We start from the raw sequence: 24207 nt of genomic DNA, 5'->3' as shown, positions 1-24207 counted from the left end.
CGCGGCCTCGGAGGGGCGGGAAGGCGAAGCGGAGGCCCGCCGGGCCCTCTGGCGCTGGGCAGCTGCGAGCTGAGGGGGCGCGCGGCGGGGAGCAGCGCGGGAGCGCGGAGCCGGCCCCGGTGCCCACTCGGCTCGGTGGGGAGCGGCGGGGGGGGCGCCGCTCCTCCCACCGTCCCGTGAGGCGGCGCGTGCTCTGCCTGCAGCGCAGGCCGAGGGTCCGGCCGTGCCCCGGTGCCGCGGCAGCCGATGCCCCCCGTGCTGTGGCGCTCAGCGGATCCGCGATGGACGCGAGCGAGCGCCGAGGCGGCAGCGCGGAGCACGGCGCGGCCCGAGCCTGGGCTGGGGCCGGCCGGGAGGCGGCGGCGGCGCCCGGGGGGGGTGCGGGCGCTCGGTGCGCGGCGTGCGCGGGAAGCGGCCCCGGCGGGACCGAGCTGCACAGCCCCGAGTCCGGCAGCAAGAAAACCAACAGGTACCCGGGCAGCGAGCGGGGGTGGGTGCTCGGCGTGCGGAGCGGGGGCCGGCCGCTGCTCGGGCCCGGTGGCTGCGGGGCTCGGCGGTCACGGGCCGTGGGCAGGTGCGGTGAGCGGGAGCTGCTCGGGCTCCGGTGAGCTGTGCCGCCTCCTGGGAGCGGCTAAGCCGTCAGCGACCCTCGGGGAGCTTGGATGTGTACTTCAGCTAAAGTCTGTTTAGCAGTACCAAAACAGAATTACTGTTATTACTGAAATAACATTTTTCGTGAGAGTTCGGAAATTCAGTAATTAATTTTTTTAATCTAAAAAAGAGTTAAAGAGCTCTAATGTATGCAGCGTTGGACAGGCTTGTGAAGTTACCACGCAATACTCACTTATGTAATGATTTCTATAGTAAGAGTACGGTACTAATGATACTGTCTACTGGAAATGAGTTACTAAAAAAATGGGGTTCGTATCTCATCTGTAGGATTAGAATCTGTGGTTTGAGGATATTGACTGCTTGTCTTTTAGTCCGTGAAATAAGTGAATGTAAGGAGAGGGAGATTTTATCTGTTAACCGTTCTGCAGCTGTTGAAGTCAACAGTTACAAAGTATGACGAAGACTCTGAAGTCACGAGGCATGAAATCTTTGCATCAGGTGTATTTTGAGGACCTCATGGTTCCTTGAGATGCTTATAACCAGGGACAGCCTTCAAGGCTCAAAAACCTTAGAGAGATCAAGAATCAGCATTTATTAATTATTTTAATACCTGTGTTATTTAGAAAATCCAGAGTAAACATCATCTTCTTTTTAGTTGCTAGGCATCTTAGCAAGCTGAGTGGTTTCAATGTGACTTTGCCATCCATGACACTGGAGTTGGGAAAGAGGAAGGTAGAGGAGAAAAACTTCAATTGCAAGGAAGTGAGAAAGATATAGCAGAAAATTTAGTGAATGAGCATTAGGACATTCCTGGATGTTACATGACTCTGCAGCCATTCCCATAAAATGTTGATTTAGAGAGTAATTTTAATTGGGTAGTAGTAAAAAAATCGACACCAGAGTTCTCTGGTGAAGTTTAACCTGTGTTTCACAGCGAGCAGCTGAATTGGAGCCAGTCTCACAGAGATATGATGATGATGATCCAAGAAATGAAAAGGTGTTTGCCTGAGGAGAAAAGGAGTTCTAACAAACCCAGCACCATCAGTGCTCTCAACTACGCCTTGCAGTGTGTCCAGCAGGTCCAAGGTACGTGTGGAGAAAACCTGGATGACAGCAGCATGGTTTGCATAGATGTGTCTGGCAACAAGTAGGATTAAAAGAATGCATTCCGGTTATCCTGCAAACAGGTGACTTTCTGAAGCACTGTGGCTTTGTTGCCAGTTTTTTTTTGTTAAGCAACAGTGTTATCTCTTCTGTTGAGATACCCTCTACTGCTTCTCTTTTCTTCAGAGTCCCATAGCTAAGAGGTGCCTAATAGTAACTTTTTATGTATATTAAGAAAGTGATATTCCCATCCTACTTTGAAAAGTTATTGGTTAGTTTGTGTTTTCCCACAGAACTAAGTAGCTAAAATTGTACTGCTTCTTCATGCTTGTATTCTGTAACAAAATGAGGTTACTCCAGTAGTATAATCAGTATTCCTTTTCCCTTTGTCACTACACAGACCTTCTCATCCCACCTTGGACTTCACCAAAAAGATGACAAAAGTACAAGGGCTGTAAGAAATATTTTCAAAGTAGTCTCCTTACTGACTTCCTTGTGTTTGTTTTGCTTTTTCTGTTTGTTTTTTTTTTTTTTCCAATTAGCAAACAATGACTTTTTCCAGGCTCTGAATGACCGAAGAGTGTTTCAGGCAGATGTGGTGACATACAGCATAGAAGAGTTGGTGGCAGTTGCATCTGAACACACTCCAAAAAACACTGTAAGAATTCAGGCACACTCAAGGAGTTCATTCAATTTCACTAAATATAGTCTCCTAACATTGTTCTGTAGGAATAGAATGTGTAAAATTGAAAGGCCTTTAAATTTTAGCCAGACAGACCTTCAAGTTTTTTGAGATAAATCAAGATTACATCTTATCTCTGCTGTGTCAGTACCCCACAATAGTGAGTGCAGAAATACTAATTTTTTTTTTTTTTGGCCAAAAGCAACAAATAGCTGTTTGAGAATTCATTTACAGCAGAGTAATCTCTTGAGACAGAGAAGGATTTAAAACCAATCAGATTCATATTTCTGAGGGACTTTTTGTTTCTATTTGTACTCTGCATTTAATTTTTTTCATGTTTTGCAATAGATGTTATGCTTTCTGACTCTGCTTTACAAAGAAGTGTTTCTTGAAATTCAGTACTGTTGGATGATGTATCAAAAATACAAAAAAATATTGGAAAGCTCTCAGAATGTTTTTGTGTGTGGAATTGTGGTGAATCCTCTGAAATTTGTGGAGGAGTGTGTGAAGTGATAAGCAGTCATTCAGAGCAAAGACAAGCATTAATCTGTTTTGAGGAGACTAATGCAGTCTTATTAGCATTTGTAAATCTTGAGTACACTGCTGCAGCACTGGAGAGTTTAGTGGATCACACACTACCCAACAAAGCTTTGAACCTTTGGGTTGTGGTGTGTGGTGCTTTGGGCTTGGTAGGTTTGTTTGTTTTGGGGTTGTTTTCCTTTTTATCCTTACATTTTCACTGCTGTGTTTCAGGCAATGATTGCCTTTAATGTTTGTTTTCCAGGACACGTTTGTGGCTGTATTTTCTTTGCTGTCTGGACGCATAGTGCACATTTCTGAGCAGGCAGCCTCTATTCTGAACTGTAAGAAGAAAGTGTTGGACTCCTCCCGGTTTGTGGAGCTGCTTGTCCCTCAGGATGTGAGTGTGTTCTACACTCACACTGACCAGTCTCACCTGCCCCTTTGGAACATGGAAAGTCAAACAGGTGGGACATGGCAATGCTTGTAAATGCTCTGTGTGTCTTCCTGTCTTTGCAGAATGAGGGCAGAGTAGTTATTTTAGATGCTTATGCTACCAATGTGCATCAGCCTCATTTGTTCCTTTTCACTTTGAGAAATGGAGTGGCTGTGGGACCAGTCCTAGCTAATCTCATGAAGACTTAACTCTTACTTGGGGTAAATAAAAGGCACATACTGCATTGTTTCATGTATCATCTTACTCATTCCAAATACTGCTGATTTTTGAAAAGAAAATAAGTCTGATTGTGAGCTTAAAGTTGTTTAATCTACACTTCATGGTTGCTTAGGTGCTTTGTGTTTATGGTCCACTCACAGCTCATCAAACCCAAGTTTTAAGCTGATTTGCTATTTAGTGCTGGATGTGTCTAAACTGAGACTTTTGAGTCCTGTGTTATTTGTGAGCAGTTCAAATGTAGCTTGCAAGCCAAGGCTGTGTCTTTGGCCCACCTTGACATGGGACTGTTCTGGCATCAGTTCTGAGAAGTCCAAAGTCCTTGGTATCAAAGGATCTGAGACATCTGGAGGTTTTGAATGCCAGGGATTCCACAACTTGGATGCCAGTGATGTGCCTACCCAGCAGAGCAGTGGCACCCCAGTGGAGTTGTGGCTTTCTTGCCTGTATATAGTTTTGGTACTTGGCTCATAAAGCCAGGAGAGAGCACCTTTCCTTTTCCCAGTGATGCACTGCAGAAAGTTTTTTTGGTGTGTTGATTGGTTGGTTGATTTGTTTGTTTCCTTTTTTTTTTTTTTTTTTATATATACATTTCCTGTGAATTTAATTCCAGGTCAGTGATTTCTCTAAGAGTGAGTGGACTCTCACTCTTAGAGAAAGGAGAGATAACATTTGAGGTGGGAGTAGACTGTTGAACAGACAATTCAGTAGCTAATAAAGAGTAGGTTGTGAAACTTCAGTGTTGCTCAAAAAGTCAGGAGAATGCAGAGTTTAACATAGTTCTGAGAGGTGTGACCTTTTTAAGGGTATTAACTGATACTTCCAATGTGTTCATCTTATTAGCTTCTCCATATGAATATGCCCAGGTGAAATCCTTTTTCTGCAGGATCAGGTGAGTTTATTGTTACAGTTTTATTTTTGTGAAGGCTGACAAGGGGTACAGTACTAGCAGAAACTGTTCTATTGTTACAGCTGACCAGTGTGAGCTCATGAAACTCCATTACAAAATGGGCTTTCTGTGATTAATGTTGCTATCCAGTAGAACATTTTGACCATCTTGCCCAGAGTGATGCATAAACCTGCACTGGGACAGAAGGAAAACTGTTTATACATTTTTCTCCTGGACCTATTGGTTTCCTTAAGTACTGCCATCCAGGAGAATGGTCTTGTGAAAAATTGCTGCCCCCACACCCCCCCTTTTACTGTTTGAGAGTGGAGGCAAAAAGTGTTTTGAGATTAAGATTGCTGAGAGATTGGGGCAGAAGCCTTAATGGAAACTCAAGTCACCTAAGTCCCACTGTGAAGCCTGACTCCTGAGGCTTGTGAAGCCTGACTTGCTGTGAATGCTGTTTGTTGCTTAGTACCTGACTAATCTTAGAGCTAAAAGAGGGAAAAAATTGAGATTGGCTTTCAATCTTCAGTGCAGTTCTGTCCCAGACTCAGGTGATCTCTGGATTTCAGTAAGAACTGTTTGCTTCTGAGCAGATAGGACACTTACTCCATCTTTCAGTTGATCATTGATTCATTCATGTGTTTCAACAACATTAGCTCTTAAACCACCTTTGTCTCTTGAATTGTGTAAGGGTACCTGAAATGAATATAGCAGGACAGATAGCATTGTTAGGGAGCTGTTCCTTGGATATATAAACATTTTATAACAGTTTTTCTCCATGATTTTGTACAACATCTGTCTCTGCTTCCCTTATGTAACAGATCTTTTTGATTATGTTGGCTTTATGAGTAAAAATATTTTTTCACAAGCACACACTCTAGGCTTAAGTGAGAAAATGGTTTTTTATGAGTTAGACTTCTGCTGTATCCAATTTCCATTTGTATCTTTTGTTTTCCCAAAGACAGAAGTGTCAGAAGTAGTTTTTATGACACTCACTTTACTTGCTTCTCTCTAGAAACATTTTAGAAAACTAAGTGTGCAATAAGAAAGTAACTTTCAGTGTAAATGATAATCTTCAAAAATGTAACTCAGTTCTTTCTGTAAGAGCTGGGTACAATATTGAAATTATAACAGGTGGAAAAGCACTTGCAATAGAAAGTGCAAATTGTTACCACAGCTGTTGCAAAGCTGTGGTCAAGATGTCATCAAGAATGTTGTGTGTTGCTGCAGTTCAAAAACATTCTAGGAAGACAAATTCTTATGGAAGATATCAAAGAACAACAATGCACCAAGTCTGGAGCATCTTTCTTACATAGCTTTATGGAAACTAACCTTGAAGGAGACAGATCGTTGAATTTCTTTTTTCCTAAAAATGGTACAGAATAAACAACAAGCAGAAAAAGAACTGTTTAGCTTGAAGGAGAGCACAAAACTGAATGAGTGGGTTTTGTAGATAGACCTGGGAATTAAAAGGTAATCTTTAACCATTAGAATAGGAATATTTCTAAACAGTCTCCAAATGTAAGTGTTGGAGACAAAACATCTACTTAACTTCAGTGTTGCTGAGTGTGTTGCCCTTGGATCTCAAAGGAGTGTGCACAGGAGCTGATTATTTGGGTTTGTGCTCAGCATAACTTCTCTGGGCAGGGCTCTAACCCTGGCACACAGTATGAGAGCCTTGAAAGCATGGTGTTAATCCCTTTTGCTTTTCCTCAGGGGTGGGAAGGATCAAGAACAAGAAGCACGTTGTTACCCCTTCAGAATCACCCCATACTTGGTGCACGTGTGCACTTCTGTCCATGTGGATGCAGAGTCCTGCTGCTTGGCTTTGGCTGAGAAAATCCACTCTGGATATGAAGGCAAGTCAGGAGCTTCCAGTAGGAAAAATATCCAAACTAACAGAAAAATGCAGTGTATGAAAGTCTTTTTCCTTTGTTTAGAGCCTGTGCTTGGGTAGTCTCACCTGTGTAAGTTGTAGCTTGTGTGTGCATGCATGCAAATCCAGAATATCTGTGCTGCCTTTGCCAGGCTCCAAAGCATTTCACTTCTACTTGTTATTTTTATTTTTGGGAGAAGTCTGTAGTACCTAAAAATATGTAATGTTTCTATGAGTTACTGGTTAGAAAGCAGCAAACAATTATAAAGTTTAGGAACCAGTAAATGCCCAAGTTTTCTGTCTTAGTGCATATTTTGTTTCTATTAGCTCCTCGAATTCCTATGGATAAAAGAATATTCACCACCACACACACCCCTGGATGTGTTTTTCTGGACATAGATGACAGGTGAGAGATTTGAGTTTTTAAGACCTGTGAGGTATTTATGGAGAGGTAGAAAAAATAATTAAGTGATGCAGCTGGAGACCCAAGTAAAGTAGTTGTACTGTGCAGCTGGCAATATGTAATGAAACCCAACACTTTTGTGTTAGTCCACTCATGGAAAGCATTTCACACTCCACAGATGTAATCTCTTTTGTTAGTTTAGAACACATATTAAACAGAACTGCAATCACTTTTCCTTATCCAGGGCAATAGGGAGCTGTGGTAGCATCAACAGTGGAAAATGAGCATAATTACTGATAATGTGCCTATGACCCATTGTCTTCAAGGTACATTTCTTTTCCCATTGCATGTAAACAAAACTGCCTGCAAATGTGAATATCTGTTAAATCTCCAGGCACAGAAATGTTTGTCATTGGTATTTATGTGTCAGTATTACAGTGCAGGATTATGGGATGGGTTGGGAAATGTTCTGTTGCTTTAGTTGATTTCACTGTAGATTGTGCATGGGCACTTCACTGATCAGCAAAGGGTTAAGGATGGGAATAGTCAAAATGTTCTTATAACCTGTGATCATGTCTGGCTTTCAGAGCAGTGCCTTTGTTGGGTTACTTACCTCAGGATTTAATTGGAACATCCATACTGATGTATTTGCACCCGGAAGATCGTCCCTTGATGATCACTATTCACCGGAAAAGTAAGAGCTGCTTTTAGAGGAATTTCTGTTGGTTTTATGATTCTTTGTCATTCCTTTATCATGTTGCTTGACATGTGACTGATTTGCCATCTAGATAAAAATTAACTAATTAACTCATGCAGTCAGTTTGAGATCAAAGTGAATTCAATCCCAAAATTCTAAGAACCCCAGTCATGTTTGTGCTTGCACTACTGTCACAATGTAAGCTAAACCTTCTTTCTTGATTATGTTTTTCTTCCAGTACTGAAATTTGCTGGCCAGCCCCCTTTTGAGCATTTACCTATTAGATTTTGTACTCAAAATGGGGATTATGTCATACTGGACACCAGCTGGTCCAGTTTTGTGAATCCTTGGAGCAGGAAAGTTGTGTTCATCATTGGCCGCCACAAAGTCCGCACGTAAGTCAGTTGTGGAATTGATCAAATAAAGAACTTTTCATTGATTACTCTGCAAAATAGAACAGTCTAAGTACTGAACTAGGGACATAATTTGCTCTTGCTGATGTGACAACAGCCTTGCATCTGTCTTCACACCATTCCTTTAGAACAGCATTAGTCTTGTTTAAGTGTGAAAATAAGTGAATTACTTTGAAGTCAAAGGCAAAGCTACCTTTTTATTTTAGCAGGTTTTTGCATATAGTTGATGTCCAAATTAAAGTGCCAGTTTTAGATGAGTCAAAGCTAAAAAGCAGCATAAAATTAATCACTTTAACAAATAATTATCGAAAATTAATTCATGCTCGCCAGAAAAACCCAATAATTGGCCGCCTTTTGGCATATTTACTTGATACAGCATTTAAATATTTACCAAGCAATATCTTTTTAAAATGCATTTAGTATTGAACATACGAGTTATTTTTTCTGATGTTTCTCCTAAGTTTTCAGGAAATTTGAAAATGTGATTGTCTGCCTTCTTACCTGATTTCTCTTAGAGAAAATGGCTTTTGTGAATGGCCTTCTGACTTTGCAAAGTGATCTTTTATACAAGATTTTACAGGGTATGAGTTTGCCTTCTGAGTGAAGGAGACAGAGGGGTGATGTCAGCTTTAACTGGTGTTTCTGCTGCTGTATTGGCTTCCTTGGAGCTTCCCTGCTCAGAGCAGCTCTGGGGACAGATGACATTCCTCTGTGTTGACTCAGCAGAACAGTCAAAATAATCAAAAATCAATTAAGAATCTGTTCTAAGTGTTTGTAGCTATCTTTTCTTCATCAAATGAAAATGAACAGTGAAATGCTGTTGGCTCTCTCCAGAAGCCCTCTGAATGAAGATGTCTTTGCCCCAAGAAGTAAAGAAACCAGCAGCGTGGAGAAAGAGATAAGAGAATTGCAAGGACAAATTTACAAACTGCTTCTGCAGGTAAAGAAGGCAAAAGAATTTCAGAACACAGGCTGACCTTTTAAGTGAAGGCTAAAGAAACTTGAGTCTGATTAGTGGGCTGTTTTGAGGATGGTCTTTTAAGAGGTCTGAAAGGAAATTTCTACATAAATACAGGTCCACCTCATTACAAAAAAAAAAATCAGTTTGACTTTTTTGCCAAGTCTTTATGTTGAAAGTTAAATCTGCATCTTGAAACAGTTTGAAGCATGGTAGAGAATTCTTCATAAGCAAGTGGTAGAGCCCAGACAGAATACTGACTTTTCACTTGATTGTCTTTGTTTATTTGAAGTTCTGTGTTGCAAAGTATGTTGTTTCCTTCACTTTGTTCTCTCAGAGGATGATTTTTAAATTTTTTTTCCTCTCATACAGCCAGTTCACAGCAATGTTTCCAGTGGTTATGGAAGCCTTGGAAGCAGTGGTTCTTATGAGCACTACATCAGCATAGCATCTTCAAGTGACTCCAATGGGAACTGTGCAGAGGAAACACAGGAACCAGTAAGTCTAAATGTGTCACTGCCTGCAGAATAGTGAAACTACACCTGTAAAAATTAAAATGTTTACTGTGTACATGTAAAATTCTCATCATGAATTTTACTGACATGGGAAGAATAAAGCCATGTTCAGGCTAAATTGGTTAATTACAGAGTGCTGGCTTTTGGGTTTTGCTCTTAATTTTGCTCACTGCTGTGGAAGAGTGGAAGTAGTGCTGTCCTAAAACAAGCATTGCAAATACCTTATTTCCTTGTGAGGCTCCTGATGAATAAGTCATCAGCTTATTCTCACGTTCAGTGCTTGGCATGGGTATTAAAACATTCAAATGCTGAGGCTGTTTGAGCTTTATCATAGTTAATTTGCTTAAATTAACCATGATAATTGGATTAATTAAGCTTACAAATACCAATAGATACCAGGCTTAGGTTGATAGTCTGCTCCCTTTCAATTTGAAGAATACAAATACCCAAGTCAGCTCCTGTGGCCTCTTTGTGCTCATTTTATTCTGACTTTGCATTTTTTGTGTGTCTCAAGATGACATTGCAACAAGTTTGTGCAGATGTCAACAGAATAAAGAACCTGGGGCAGCAGCTGTACATTGCATCGAGGAGCAAGCCACAGAATGCAAATGAACAGGCTGTGAGCTCAGAAGTTTTGGGAGGTAAGTTAATGTAGTTATGGTGCTTAAGGTAACATGAACTCCTGTAGATCTGCAGCCATGAGTTTGGCTACCTGATGTTATGCTGGAGAACTTTAGATAGCCTTTTTTAGCATGGCTTAGACATGAGGTTTGTTTTGTTTAAAACCCAGACATAAGCTCCCCACCCTCCCCCCAACACATCTCTAAAAATAACCTCAGCAGATGCAATAACTTTTTAACTCCTCCTTGAAATGTGGAGGAACATATCTGTCTCTTTCTAGGTTAACAAACTTCTTTTTTATACTTTAATATTTTCTAGTGAAAATGCACATGTGCTTGTAGCAAGTAGTGTAGAAGCTCCCTTGGTTACTCATATGTGAGCTCCTAGAAATGATCATGGGCTGGACAATATGGCCCTATTTCCCACTGAAGCAGGGATTTAGTTACTGAGGCTTAATGTTATATTAATGCACATAATTTGCAGTTTGTATGTAGCACAAATGTATGGAGAAACCTGGATGTTCCCTCAAATATCAAAGGCATCTGTATTAAAGCATTCTGCTCTGTGATACTCTCTGGTAAAGTTAACTGCTGGTGTTGTCCTAGAGGACTGTACTGTCAATATTAATAGGACTCTGGCCAGTGTATTCATGGTATATAAAATTGTGAATTACTGTTAAATAATGGGTTGGATTCTGTGATGTATAAATCAAAAGAAGAGTAATGTTAATTGTGGCTTTATTTGCAACTTAAATGCAGGGGGTTTTATATGCTGTTTTCTTTGTGTTTGCTTTTTTGAATGGATGTTTGGGGGGGGGGGATTGGCTTTTTTCAGGTATCTTTCTCCCTCTTCTTCCTGTGCCTCAAAACATATACATAGAGATAAAAATGCAGAATAACTTCATAATGGGAGCTATGCTGTCATAGGCCACAGGTCCTTGTATCATTATGTGGATTCCAATAGTTACCTCTGTGTGTGTGTGTGTGTATATATATATATAAAAATAAATATATATATCTGTGTGAGGGTAGTGTTTAGATGCCCTTGACAGGAATATTTAAAGGCTTTCTCTGTTCCAGGGAAGAGGCACCCTGCTTCCTGTTTTCTTCAGACTCTGAGAGGGGATGGCACAGAACCAGGCAATGCATTTTATGATGATCCAAAGAAGACTCCACATGTTCCTTCCTATCAGCAGATCAATTGTGTTGATAGTATCATCAGGTATGAAACTATGAAAAATTTTAGTGATACAAGTTTAAGATTAATTGGTAGAAAGTAAATATCCAAGCAGTTTGCATTGGCCTTAAACTGGCATCTGAGTTGTGAGATAAATTTGGGATTGTTTGTAAAGTTTTCTGCCTCTCTGAGCATTGGGATGGATTGCCCAATCCGAATTACACAGTAATGAAAAGTTTAGGACCTAAGATTCTGTTTGTAACTATTTGTTGACATCTGTCATTGGTGCAATATGAATTTAAGTGAATTTTGATGATCCTAATATGTCTGTGTCTTCTCATTACACACTGTGAGAACATCCATATAAAACAGAAAGTTGATATAATTTATAAAATGTCAGTATTTCTTAACCCAGTGGATAATGTAATCTTCTTTCTTTTTTCTTTTTTTTCCCCCTTCAAAGAGTGATAGATTTTATTTAAAATACTCCTTGGAAAGCAGATACGTGTCCAGCACTTCCTGCAGTGAATTTAAAATACTAGTTAACAACCTCTGGATCTCCAGTTTGGATTGTTCAAATGTTTGTCTCTCCAAATGGAGAAAAACACCCCCCAAAGTAGAGAGAGCTTCCTGTGATATGCTTTCATTTCAGATATCTAGAGAGCTGCAGTATTCCAGCATTGAAAAGGAAATGTAAATCTTCTGCAAATACATCATCGTCATCTTCAGAAGATGACAAACAAGTCCAGCAAAGTCAGCAGGAAGTCAGGGCATTGGAAGGTAACACAAAGTGTACTGACCATCATATTAGAACCACAAAAACTGATTGGAATTTTTTTATATGTCACTTTTGTGTGTTCCAGAGTTTGTCCACTTTTCAAACTGTTGTGTTGCTAACAGTATTTTAGTAAATATTTAGTAAATATTTGCCTAAATTGCCTAGATCTCCCAGTTAAACATAAGCTAAAATGTTAAGTCTTTGAATGCATCAAAAGAACTCTTGTTTGTTGTTGTTGTTAAATGAACCTTCTGTTGCTCACTCAGTTTATGCCACATTTAGTATGTGCTGACATTGCACTGGCATGTAAATACTTTTTTTAGTATATAAAACTGTCTTATTTAATAGTTTGCATAGTTACTGGTTATTTCTGAACCAGTGAGACTTGATGAATTGGGAGCACAGTGCTTGGAATGGAATTCCATGTAGAAACTTTGTCATTTGCCAATAGATACTGCTATGCTGTCAGCAGTTGAGTCCCACACGCCAATATCTGCTGGTCTGGAAGAGACGCTGAAAGACCAGACAACTTCAGGCATGGTGGGAGCTCCTCTGGCAGACCTGACCCTGTCCAACAAGGCTCCAAGTGTCATATCTGTCACCAGCCAGTGCAGCTACAGCAGCACTATAGTGCATGTCCCACACCCTGAATCAGGTACTGTTCACACTCACAAAACACTGACTGATATTTCAATTTACACAATGTTTCCAGCCTGAAGTACACGGTGAGAAAGTTTTGTTCATTTAAGATACATCCTCAATGAATGTGAATTGTGAAATATTCAAGTACTTCTCAGGGTGCTGTGAAGAAAAACTCGAGCCTGGAGGTTTTTTATGGTGTTTTAGTAAAATAGTTTTAACAGACTACACTGTTTCCTTTCCCCTTGAACTTCATTGTATATGCCTGAAACACAACAATGTGCTTTTGGCCATTGAGGATAAATATTCAAATAAAAATTACTGTGGGGCCAATGTCACTTCATTTTAATGCAGAAAGATGCAAAAAAAAAAAAAAGTATGTAGCTGCTATTTTACTAAGAAAATATGAAGAAAGACATGCCTCTAACTTCAAAGTGAATTTGAAGTTTTCCAGACCATGCAAAGGAATTTGCTCAGTTGATGTTAGTTTTACTATATTTGAGTTGAAAGGGTGTTTTTTCCCCATGCCTTTGCTCAGTAGCTCAGATGAGATTTTCTGTTTAACACTCTGGGTTTTGTGGTAGCTGACACCAGAAGGGCAGAGCAGAGAGTGATTTGTTTTCTTCCCCCTTCAAAGAAGTGACTACAATGGAGGATGCTGCTGTTGGAAGTGAACAAATTGAGCTGCCTCCTGTGAATGCTCAGAGTCTTACAGTGCTGCCTGAGGACTTCAAGCCAGTTGGGCTAACAAAAGAGACATTGTCAGCCCACACTCAAAAGGAGGAGCAGAACTACGTTGACAAGTTCAGACAGAGGGTCTTGCTCTCTCCGTTTAGGACTTACCTTCAACAAGGAAGTGGAAGTAACAACAGACATTCCTATGGCCAAGGTAGGCAGCAGCTTTGAGAAATAAAGAATTGTTAGGTGATTTACAAGACCAACCTGACCATGAAGTCTGGTTCTCCTTTGTATAATTGTCAGTGTCTTATTGTGGCTGCTTACAGAATGCTTCCTTTGGATTTCCAAGATTTGATAGCAGCATTGCCCATGCAGAAAGTCTGCTCAGTCTTGGGTCTTGCTATCTTAGACTTTTCACAAAGCAGATAGTTATTGCAATAAAGCCTGCAAATCCCAGGTAGTTTGTTGCCTGCTCTTGAAAGAATGTAAAAGATCTGATTGGGATAAGCCAAAGTGATCGATAAGAAAATTGATGACGTGAAGAAAAATACTGTAGATATGTCAGCAAATCCATCACTGGTTTCTGGAAGAATTATCCAGAGGAAAGTCAGCTCTCTGGCTAAGCCATACTCATTTATCTGGCTGTTTTTCTTTTTTTTCCTCTTTTTTCCTGGTTCTCTCATTTCAGTGAATATGTGTATTTTTCTTCCTCAGGTGATTCCCCTTCAAAGCAGATGAGCCCAGCTAACTGTAAAAAAGGAAAACATGGAAAATTCAAGCGCCAGAAACCTCAGAGACAGTGCTCAGATAGCCACTCTTCTAGTAAAAATAGAAATAGTCTTCCATGTGAGAAGAGAACAAATCAGAAACAGTTGTTCTCTCCCTCAGAAGTGTCCTATCTGAGCTCCTCCAGTCTGAATGTCCATCCTCCTGTGGGATTTCCTGCCTATTTGAATCCAGTGTCTACTTTTCCAGCCTCTTCTGGAGGAGAGCAGCTTGCCCTTCGCTCATCACAACCCCAGTCCATGTCCTCATCACAGCTGTGCTGTGGACCACAGTCATACCCAGTCTTTTATCCCCCAAACATAGGCACATTTATGGCTGTATTTTTTCAGGGTTTCCCCATGTGTGCTCAGATGCCTCAACATGTGTTTCTCCCTGGCCCTCAGTGTGTTTATCCCCCCTCTTCATATCCATGCACCACATTACCTCCAGCACCCCCTCCTTGTGCTCCATCACCTGTAGCACCATGCTCTGTGGATCAGCCCTTTCCAGCCTCTCCTCACTCATCTGTGGAGGACCAGCAAGAGGGCCAGTGTGACCAGGCCCTGCTGCTGAGCAGTTCAAGGAGCAGCTCCCCACTTCAGCTGAATTTGCTTCAAGAAGAGCTGCCAAAACCTATGGAGCTTTCCATTAGTGCTGATGTTAAGCCACATGCAGAAAATAAACACGTAAGTAACAAAGGTTTTTCAGGTAGAGGAGAAAGTGACTTTCACAGTGTTCTGTCACCAAACCAGTGGTGATGATCTGTGTGTCAGGGACACAGATTTTGTCAGCTGCTTTTTCTGTTGGCTGTGCTATGTAGGCTGCAGGTCATGAATAGCACAGGAGGTGGAGAAAGCAGTTTATACTTGTGCTTATGGGAACTTGTACCAGTACAGTGTGGGCACTTAGTAAATGACAGAAATGTGAGATCTTCTGGTCTAGGCTGCCACAAGCTGCTTCTGCTGAGCATTCTGGCAGCAGCCTTTTCAATGGAACTGTCAGCTAGAATTTGGGGTTTGGGGCTTTTTATGCATGTGGAACTCGGTTAGTGCTGCGCAATTTGCATCCTTTTTCACCCAGTCCCACAGTCTCTGTGGAGAACCAAAACAAAGGGAAGATATTTTTCTAATTACTCCCTCTGTCTCCCAGGGATGCAGCTAATGAAAGAAGAACAGGGATCCGTGTGGGTCGGTTTCCATACATGGGCATAGAAAAGGCCTCTCCAACTTCCGCGGTAAACTGAGGCAGGAATCTGAGCTCTGCAGGCAAGGAAAAAAATGTTGCCTCCTGAATCCAGATTGGGCTGGAAAGGCTGGAGCAGCTGAAACTGCAGGGTAGGGTCCTGAAAGGGGAGCTGGTGTACCTGGAGCTGCTGAAGCAGTTGCTTCGCATAGTGAATCAGGGGAAGACTCCCATTTTCCCTGTAGTGCACCTTTGCTTGATGTGTATGGCTGCTTCATGCCATCCAACAGGATGTGAAGGGAACTGACTCCTCTCTTGTCAGCAGAAATTGTTAACTCTGTGCATCCATACAATATCCTGACAAATTGGGGAAGGATCTACAGCAGAAACCAGTAAACTAGAGTTCAGATGCTTGTTGATTTTCACCCATGAGAGTGTTATCCTGAGTTCTAAACCACCACTCATTTTCAGAGCTAAAACCTCCAAACCTGTTGAATTGATAGGAGAACTTGGTCAACATGTGACAAATGCAATAACTGCATGAGTTTCCTTTTGCATACTTAAATGTAACTTCTGTGGATATGTTGGATCTGCTTTTTGTCTCCAGGATAATGATCCAGAAGATAATGGTAAAACTGCTGCTCTTGAATTTCCTGACTGCTCGTTGTACAAGGACTCACAGTTGGGTTCAGGCTCAGCAGCATCAGGCAGTGGATCAGCTTTATCTGGTTCTTTAGGCTCTAGCTTCAACGAGACTTCTGGTCATGGCACAGGTAGGGAGGCCCAAGATTTAGGTATTTGGTGCTAGATGGGTTGCTAACATAGAATTAATAGCAGGATACTATAGTGGGAATGGGAAATCCATGTAAGAAAATCCATGGCCTTTACTTCTCATCACCTTTCAGTGCTTGAAGCCAAGTTTGTTTCAGTCACTCTAGTTGGAAATGTGAGTCTAAGAAGCTGTTCCTTTAACCTGGAAGTCACTCTTCATTTTTCTCATTATCACTTTTGTCTGCATTAGATACTACTTTACATCTTACTTGGCCAAAGGCGAATCTGCCCAGAGCAGGACCTCTCAGAAGCAGAGAAGTTGAGCCAATTAATTTTGAGAAAAGTGAAAAGAGCTTTGAAGATCTTGAATAATTTGAGACAATGCATTTTATCTTTGAATTCTCAATAGGTAGTAATTGCTAGAGCAATCATTGGGGAATACCTGTGTTTGTATTACAGAATTAGCTTGCAAGAATACACTGGGGGTGGTGTACTTGTGCTGAATTACTGGGATTTTCCAGGCATCTGCCTTTTTTTTTTTTTTTTTTAATGGTCATTCTCAGCAGGTGGTGGGAAAAGCAGCAAGTATTTTGCCAGTAATTATTCTTCTGGAGCTTCCAAAGAAGAGGAGAATCAGGAAGCAGAAGAAAAAGGGACAGCTTATAAATCGAAGCATGAGTCAGCCTGGGTGAAGATGGATCACACACCTGAGAGATTTCTAATGAATTACCAAATGCCAAACAGGTTGGAAAACATCAACAATTTCTGACATGTAGATTGGAATTGTGCATGGGACTATAGGATTAAAGTGAGACTGTGGAAACAGCACATGTACCAATGAAACTTCAAGAAGGTGTCTTAGATTTTTTTGTGCAGTTTAGGCCCGGCTATTTACTTACTTTTGTCTACTTTTTTCACATTCCCCTGTCTATTAAAATAAGGTAACATGTAATCTTTTTTGCTGAAGTATTAATGGGATTGGTACAGGACAATTAATATTATTGTCCTGTACTTTGAATGCGTAAAGGGGTAAAACTACAGGTTATTTGCAAGTTGCTTGTAATTAGCTTATATATATATATCAAATTTGTAATTGGATTCCAGATTTTTAAAAGCATCACATAAAGCCATAAAACAAAAAAAATCTACACCATTACCAAAAACTTCCAACAAAACCAACAGCAAGCAAACCCCAGAATGTGAGCCCAGTGTTGAAAGCAACCTTACAAAGCAAATAAGGTATGAAGTACAGTTCCCTTTCAGCAGCTGATGCTGTCTGGGCTTCAGCCATGGATTGTGGTGTAGAGACTCTCACAAAATCAGTGCCTGCCTTGCTTGTGTAGCACAGCTGTGCTCACAGGTGTCTCTTCCCTGCAGAATCAAAGAGGAAGTTCTAAAGCAGGATCTGGAGAAGCTGGCAGTCATGCAGAAGCAGCAGCCTTGGTTCACAGATGGGCAGAAGAAGGAGCTTGCAGAGGTGCACTCGTGGATCAGGACCCAGACTGTGCCCCTGCAAATCAGCACCCAGGTGAGGAAAGGAGCTGCAGGTCCCTCCTGCCTTGGCCAGCCCAGGCATTTCCAGCCAGGGCCACCCTACAGTGCCATGATCTCCTGTAAGGCATCTAGAGTTGGTTTTTTCTCTTGGTATTAAGTCCTTCTGCTCTTTTTCATATAAAATTGTTGCTATAATTGAATGGCATGTAACGCTGGGATATCAGTAAAAATTAGATCAGATGTGTTCAGGAAGCTGAAGAATGCTCAGTCACAGAGGAGGGTCCAGGTGTATTGTAAGAAACACAAAAATAGCCAGTTTTTTGTAGGTGTGTTCATTCAATCTTATACTTCATTATTTTAGCTGGTACAACTCTTGGGCACTCTGCTAATCTGCTTCTGGTTTGCCTTGATGTGTGTTAGAGAATGTCTTAATCAGTTTAAAGGGCTTCCAGGTACTATGGAGAATGGCAAGACAGATCTATTCCCACAAAGACTTAGAGCTTCAGTGTTGAGTTGTACAGAAAATTTTAAGGCTGTGTTAATGCACTTCTGTACCAGAAAAATCTCTTGTCTGTTTTAGTACTGCATGTTGGACTGGGATTGTGAAATGTGGTGTTCTGAGATGTGGTATTTATTCTTAGAGAAGAAAAACTGAGACATGTATGTCCTTGGCTATGGAACAAAACTAGAAAACTAGTCTTTGTTTCTCTAATACCTCATTGATAACATTTGTCCTGTTGTGGTTAAGTGTTGTAGTGTGTTTTTATATTTTGTAATACTTTGAAGTAGTTTTGTTTTGTATTCCCATATTTTTCCCAAATGGTTTATCCCAAACTGTACCCCTCTCCTTTTACCTGTTTTCCCTCTCCTGGGATGAGATCATCCCCAAACCCCCACCCTGGCTCTCTGTCAATCACTCAGATCCCATCCCCTCCATGCAGAAGTTTTGGTCCAAGTCGTCGAGTGATTGTCCAGAGGCTCGGGGTCAGCCCCCCCAGCCTTGCCCCATACACTGTCCTAAATGTCCATCCCCCAGTGCCCATCCCTTAGGGTCACTTAATGGTTGGTAGGGTGTTCTCTACTGTCGGTTTCCACCTCCCTTTAAATGTAACCTTGGCACATCTCCCGGGGCTCTCAGCAGGAGGGTCCCTGAGGTGCAGGAGCTCCTTTGGGACTCCTAATAAAACCTTGGATTAACCCCTGCTAAGAGTCGGCCCTTTCTCTTCTACCGATGTCTCTGGTGTCTCTTCTGCTGCAAAGACAACCAGCCCAGGTGCCCTCAGTACCCTCGGGGCACAGAGAGTGCCTCCCCCCCAGCCCAGGTGCCCTCAGCACCCTCGGGGCACACACAGAGAGTGTCTCCCCCCAGCCCAGGTGCCCTCAGCACCCTCGGGGCACACACAGAGAGTGTCTCCCCCCAGCCCAGGTGCCCTCAGTACCCTCGGGGCACACACAGACAGTGTCTCCCCCCAGCCCAGGTGCCCTCAGCACCCTCGGGGCACACACAGAGAGTGTTTCCCCCCAGCCCAGGTGCCCTCAGTACTCTCAGGGCACAGTGAGTGTCTCCCCGCTGTCGGCCGTGTCGGGGCTGCCCCCTGGTGTCTGCCGACTCGGGACTGGCCCAGGGTTCCTGAGAGGCTCCCAGAGGGACCGAGAGTTAAGAACTCTGTGTTTGATTCAGATAGCAAAATTAGGTCCAGTGATTGTGTAGAAAATTCTGTTGAATGTTTATAACCTCAGATGTTCGGAAATGCATTGGTATGCAAATATCACTATTTTCTGTCTAAGGTTCTGAAACTGTTCCTAAGCAGGAAGTTGTGTTTTCTAGTGCAGATTGTGATTGTGCAAATACAACCAGGCTTCTGACAGCAGCAAGAAATACAGAACTTCTGTTTGGAGAGTTTGTTTCAATATTGTACAAAATGGTACAATATCGAAACATAGTTTCTAAACAGAAGAACGAGAAAATATCAATATCAAGAACAAAAAAATATCAATGCACTCAGGCATTTCAGCTGTTTATGTTAGTGTTGTTGCTGTTCAGGCTGCAGTCCAAATCTTCAATAAGGAGCTTGCTTATAAAGCTGAATGATAAGGTCTTCAAATTCAAGAAGGAGAATGATAAGGTCTATCATTTCAGAAGAAATTTCTTTAAAAGAAGAAATTCAAGAAGAAAGTCACATGCCTTTTTTTTCCCAAGGTAGAACTGCATGTTCCACTAACCAAATTAACTGGTCTCTGAAGCAAGGTCAATGGCAGGTGTATAATTAATCTCTGCTTTTAGAGAGGTCTCACCCCACTGGTGAGAGGTTTCAAGAGATTGCAATGTATCATTCCATAGGGTTTGACCCTTTGAAATATACTCATAAAAAGAGTTTAAATTTCTATTTCTTGCTCCTTTCCAAAGGGCTGTGTTACGTGTGACAGCAGGGAAGGAAGCTGTGAGGCTGCAGTGGCTGATGACAGCATGGAGAACAAGGGAGAGCCACCTCCAGACCTGCCACACTGAGGACATCAGCCCTGTGCCAGTGCCACTGCTGGGTGCCATTGCCACCCTGTTCCCTCCTCTGGCTTTGCTCCATGATCTCCATGGCCACCTCTTACCAACATGAGCAGTCACACATGCAATTCCATCTCCCTCCTCCACCCCTCCACTCCTGGCATGACTCTGAGGACAATCTTTCAGTGGGAGGCTCTTTCACTTTCTGACCTCATGGAATGGGTTATGTTTGTAACCTTTAACTGCTCAATGATGAGCAAAACACAAAGATTTTTTTTGGTTTGGGTGTTTGTTCTTTTGAAGTTAGCAAGTAAGTGTGAAAAGATGCAGTGTTTAACAACCTGTGGTGATGAACCTACTGATCAGAGCATGTTTACTCTGCAAGGTGGATGTATTGAAGCCCAGCTACAGTACTCTTCATTTTTGTTCAATATTTAAAGGTCTAAACTAAAGATCCAAATATTCTGAGGCTCTGGAATTGATGTAGCTGGTTTGAGAATCCGGTGAGCTTTTTAAAGAGCAGCTGGAACTGGCTGGGTTATTCTACATTAAATGCCTTTTGCCAGCTTGTGCCCATTGAAAAGAAGTAAACTGAAGTGGAAAAAAGCAAATTATTCCCTATGTTTTTTGTGATGTGTGTTTTGGAGTCAAGTTGTTTTACAGCTTTTGATTTTAAAGCTGTGTTTATCAAGACAGATATATAAATTAATTAAGGATAACTGGTTTGCAAGTACACCAGAGATTGAATTACATACAGCAATTAAAAAAACCCCAACCAACCCAAAAGTATCAATCCACAGGCTCTGCTTTTTAAAAACAGACCCATGGAAGATTTTCTCTCTCAAGGCAAGTAGTTATCAATTAAAGTAGTTACATGTAATCTAAGATAAAAGGTGGGTTTGTATCTTAATGTTTTCTTGTTGAGTGGTTAGAGGAGTTGAATCCAGACATAACAAATAGGAAATTATTTAAGCAGTTTCTCTGATTTGTTTTTGTTGTGGTGATGCCAAAACCAAAAAGAATTCATTTCATTTCTGCTTTCAAAACTCACATGTTGTGGAGCTAAACTTGAGCATCAAACCACATATTCATTATTTCTTAGCACTGTTGACTTCCTGCATAAGATTTAACCTCTTTCATTGTAATGGAATCTCTGGCTGTTGAAATCCATGGATGAAAAAGGAGTTTGTAGTTCAGAACATGGTAACCACTGCCAGTATGTAAAAGGACTTGTTCTTATTATTGTCTCAAAGTGCTCTTCAAACAGGACATGCTTGGCTGAAAACTTCGTAAATTTTGTCTGATTTCCCCTCTGTTTATCAAAGGCTGGATGTAATCAGATTTTCCTTGTGATGTTATTAATCACCTTAGCTTTCTCAGCAAAGAGTTTAAGAATGTAACATGTTATTTACCCTTTTGTTCTGTGTAGTCCTTTTGCTGCTGTGTGAAATATTTTCATTTCTCTTATTTCAGTTACTGGTAAGCTTCAAGTAAAATACTGTGATCTGCAGGTCATTGAAGGAAAAATATATTTATCTAAAGGTTTCTTTACTTGTAAAAGTCAATCCAGTGACAATCTTTCTTGTTAAAGTTTATTTTAAGGAAAGTTATTTTTACAGAATTTTGAGTTTTCAAGGCTAATTTGACTCAGGCAGAGTTCTTTTTCTGGATTTGGGGTTTTTTCAGTGTTTTTGCCTGCTCTGTTTATACCTGTTGGTTTCTATTTATTCTTAAACTACGTTTCTTTGTCTTTCAGAGTTTTCAGCTTGTTTTTTTTCTCGTGTTGTAAATCAGCAGAGGTCCACACATCCTCAGTACTGCTTGTGTTCAAATTTCAAACACCTCTTGAAATAAGAGACTTCAGTAGGTGTTTACATGTAGCAGGTCATGTATTCAAGTAGGAAGATGTGGGCAATATCTTACACCTTTCCTAGTCTTTTTACAGCATTTTCCTAACATGCTAATCTGCTTTATAAGCACACTGCCTAAAATATTTGCTCTAAAACGTGATCAGATACTTTGTGTAAGGGTTCTTTCTTGATTGGGAAGCTTCTTAATTAACTTATCTGTCAAATTAGACTTATTCACTAGAATTCATTCTACTTAGCTGTGCTTAAATTAAAATGATTGCTTCAATGCATTTTGAGATTTAGTGAAATAGATTAAATTGAATATATCAGGTAAGGACAGCTGTCTCCTTCAAAATTGCTTGGAACCCTAAGCCAGAAAGAAAGTTATGATAACAGTAGACTCTTTTGTGTACATTATTTTTATTTCCTGAGTTTGAAAGTTTTGTTCATTTCCCAAGTATGAAAATGAGCTGATTTGCAATGTCTTAGCAGGCAGACATGTTATGTCATCTCTTGTAAAACAGTGAGACAGTTCAGGAGAATGGCAATATGTACCTAACACTTGAATAATGCTTTTGATCCATAGGTCCATGAACATGTCAAAAAGATGACTGTTATTATCCCAGCTGTATAAAAAGAGGCAGAGACACAAAGCTGCATACCCACAGTTTATTCCAAATTCAGGAGTAAAATCTGGGAGTCTTCACTTGCTGTATCCTGTGCTGTCTTTGCTACAAGTGATCAAGATTCTGTAGGTAGAAACCTGATCATGTTACCTGTGTTTCTTGTTTAAGGATGTTAACCCTTCTTGTACCACCTGCTGCTGTGAATTTGTGCCCAGTAGAATCACTGAGCAACAGCCCAGAGAGTTTTTTAATTGCTGTGAATACCACAGACCCTCTGGCCATATATAATGAAAATTCATGTGCCTAGGAATTTGAATTCCAAGTTTGTAATCCTGGCTAAATCTTAGGTGCAGGATCCCTTCTCTGGGGCTGCACATTTCCTGGGTTATGGAAAAAATTATGGTGTAGGAGAACAATGTGAGAGGAATGAACAGATCAATCAGTGCCCTGTGTGATGATAAGACAATTATTTGCCCAAAAATCAAACAGACTTGGCTGCGAAATCAGCAGGTTTTATCCCCTTAGGATAAAGAAACCCCAAACTTTCCCAAGGCACTCTTTACCCTGCTAGAACCACAACTTCATCTTGCAATGAAATGCCTTATCAAGCCTTTGACCTCATTTCCATAAGTTTTCAGGAACTGGCAGTTTTTACTTCAGCTTGTACTCATCTTTCAGTCTCTGTAGTGTGCTGGAGTGATCACAGCAAGATGCACTTCTGATCAGAAAGGCCAGTGGAGGGAGTGTTGCAGCTGGATTTGCACCTGCTGTTTTGTTTCTGTGGCTTTGTTTTGCCTGGCAAAATGTTGCAGACAGTTTAGAGCTGCTTGGAAAAATCACTTATTTAGTGGTCAGAGGGAAAACATGCTGGTACAGCACTGATGCAGTTACTGCCCCCTGTGGGGGTGTCAGCAGTTTGGAAACCCTCAGAGGATTTCACTGGCGATTTTTTTTTTGTTGTTGTTGTTGTATTCATAAATGTAGAATTATGTTTTTAAAAGATGAGTTGTTGTGCAGATATTTTCATGGCATTGCTATGAACAGAAGGGACCCTCATGTATTTTTACAGTGTGGTAGATACTTGCTGAATGAATAATGTATTGGTAAGTTTATCTTCCAGCTGAATCCAGTTTTGAATCACAATTGAATGAATTTTTACATCAGTTGGTAGGAGTATTTTATTGAAACAATATTCAGCTGTGGTTGAATTTACAGTTGTGATTTTAACTGTACACTTTAAAGGAGCATCTGATTTTATAAATAAACCTGAAAAATATGCTGCAAACAACTGTTCAAATGTGTGTTTATTTTGCTCTTGGCAATGTGTAGAAAATATACTTTTAGCAGAACCCTCAATACCTTTTTTGCTTGTACATGGGTTGGGGGTACAGTGAAAATGGCCATTTTGTGGCCATTGATGCTGTTTTGTTGAGGGGTTCTGTAGTTGTTTGTTTTTTTCAGTCACACTCCACCTTACCAACTCCAGGATATGCTCTTTGTTTTCTGACTGCATCCCACAAGGGTAAGGACTTTTTGTGTGTGAAATATTATATCTGGATTTCTAAACTGCTGGGATTTGGCTCTAACTGCATCCCACAAGGGTAAGGACTTTTTGTGTGTGAAATATTATATCTGTATTTCTAAACTGCTGGGATTTGGCATGCAAGACTTAAAGCTTCTGTCTGTGTGACTTTTCTAAAAATTTTTGTTCTAGAGGAAGTACAGAGAAAAAAAATCATAGGTTTAATTCATGAACATGTCTCATAGAGCAGGGAAGTTCTTA

General features: G+C 41.0%; 2 protein-coding genes across 9 annotated transcripts in view; one reads left to right on the top strand and one right to left on the bottom strand.

Moving 5' to 3' along the window:
* MRPS16 (mitochondrial ribosomal protein S16) overlaps window positions 1-24207 on the bottom strand; it is a 320729-nt gene that overhangs the window by 175245 nt on the left and 121277 nt on the right. The gene's annotated exons all lie outside the window — the stretch shown is intronic.
* Window positions 152-23712, top strand: PER3 (period circadian regulator 3). 8 transcript variants are annotated; one of them, XM_071449002.1, is made up of 21 exons: window positions 155-469; window positions 1547-1698; window positions 2259-2374; window positions 3183-3384; window positions 4434-4482; window positions 6199-6341; window positions 6686-6764; window positions 7349-7455; window positions 7697-7853; window positions 8706-8811; window positions 9202-9327; window positions 9859-9985; window positions 11045-11186; window positions 11794-11921; window positions 12371-12574; window positions 13196-13447; window positions 13951-14687; window positions 15791-15956; window positions 16521-16698; window positions 17332-17482; window positions 19856-23712. In XM_071449002.1, the coding sequence occupies exons 1-21, from the start codon at window positions 282-284 to the stop codon at window positions 19955-19957; spliced, it is 3612 nt and encodes a 1203-aa protein (XP_071305103.1). In that variant the 5' UTR covers window positions 155-281; the 3' UTR covers window positions 19958-23712. The 8 variants fall into 8 exon arrangements, 6 of the variants coding, with proteins under 6 accessions (XP_071305103.1, XP_071305102.1, XP_071305101.1 ...); XM_071449001.1 differs by having other exon boundaries at window positions 16518-16698; XM_071449000.1 differs by having other exon boundaries at window positions 156-469; window positions 8682-8811.

This window comes from Agelaius tricolor, unplaced genomic scaffold (assembly GCF_023055355.1).
Source record: "Agelaius tricolor isolate 1412-34295 unplaced genomic scaffold, bAgeTri1.0.p SCAF_28, whole genome shotgun sequence".
NCBI classification, from domain to species: domain Eukaryota; kingdom Metazoa; phylum Chordata; class Aves; order Passeriformes; family Icteridae; genus Agelaius; species Agelaius tricolor.
This window is presented reverse-complemented; position numbering and strand designations above follow the sequence as displayed.

Bases quoted from the DNA above. Each gene is read 5' to 3' on its own strand.
- PER3 (XM_071448998.1), top strand. From the start codon at position 282: ATGGACGCGAGCGAGCGCCGAGGCGGCAGCGCGGAGCACGGCGCGGCC. The intron at 11,187-11,793 runs GTATGAAACTAT...CTTTCATTTCAG, and splicing joins TGTGTTGATAGTATCATCAG to ATATCTAGAGAGCTGCAGTA. The intron at 16,699-17,331 runs GTTGGAAAACAT...TCTTCCCTGCAG, and splicing joins AATTACCAAATGCCAAACAG to AATCAAAGAGGAAGTTCTAA.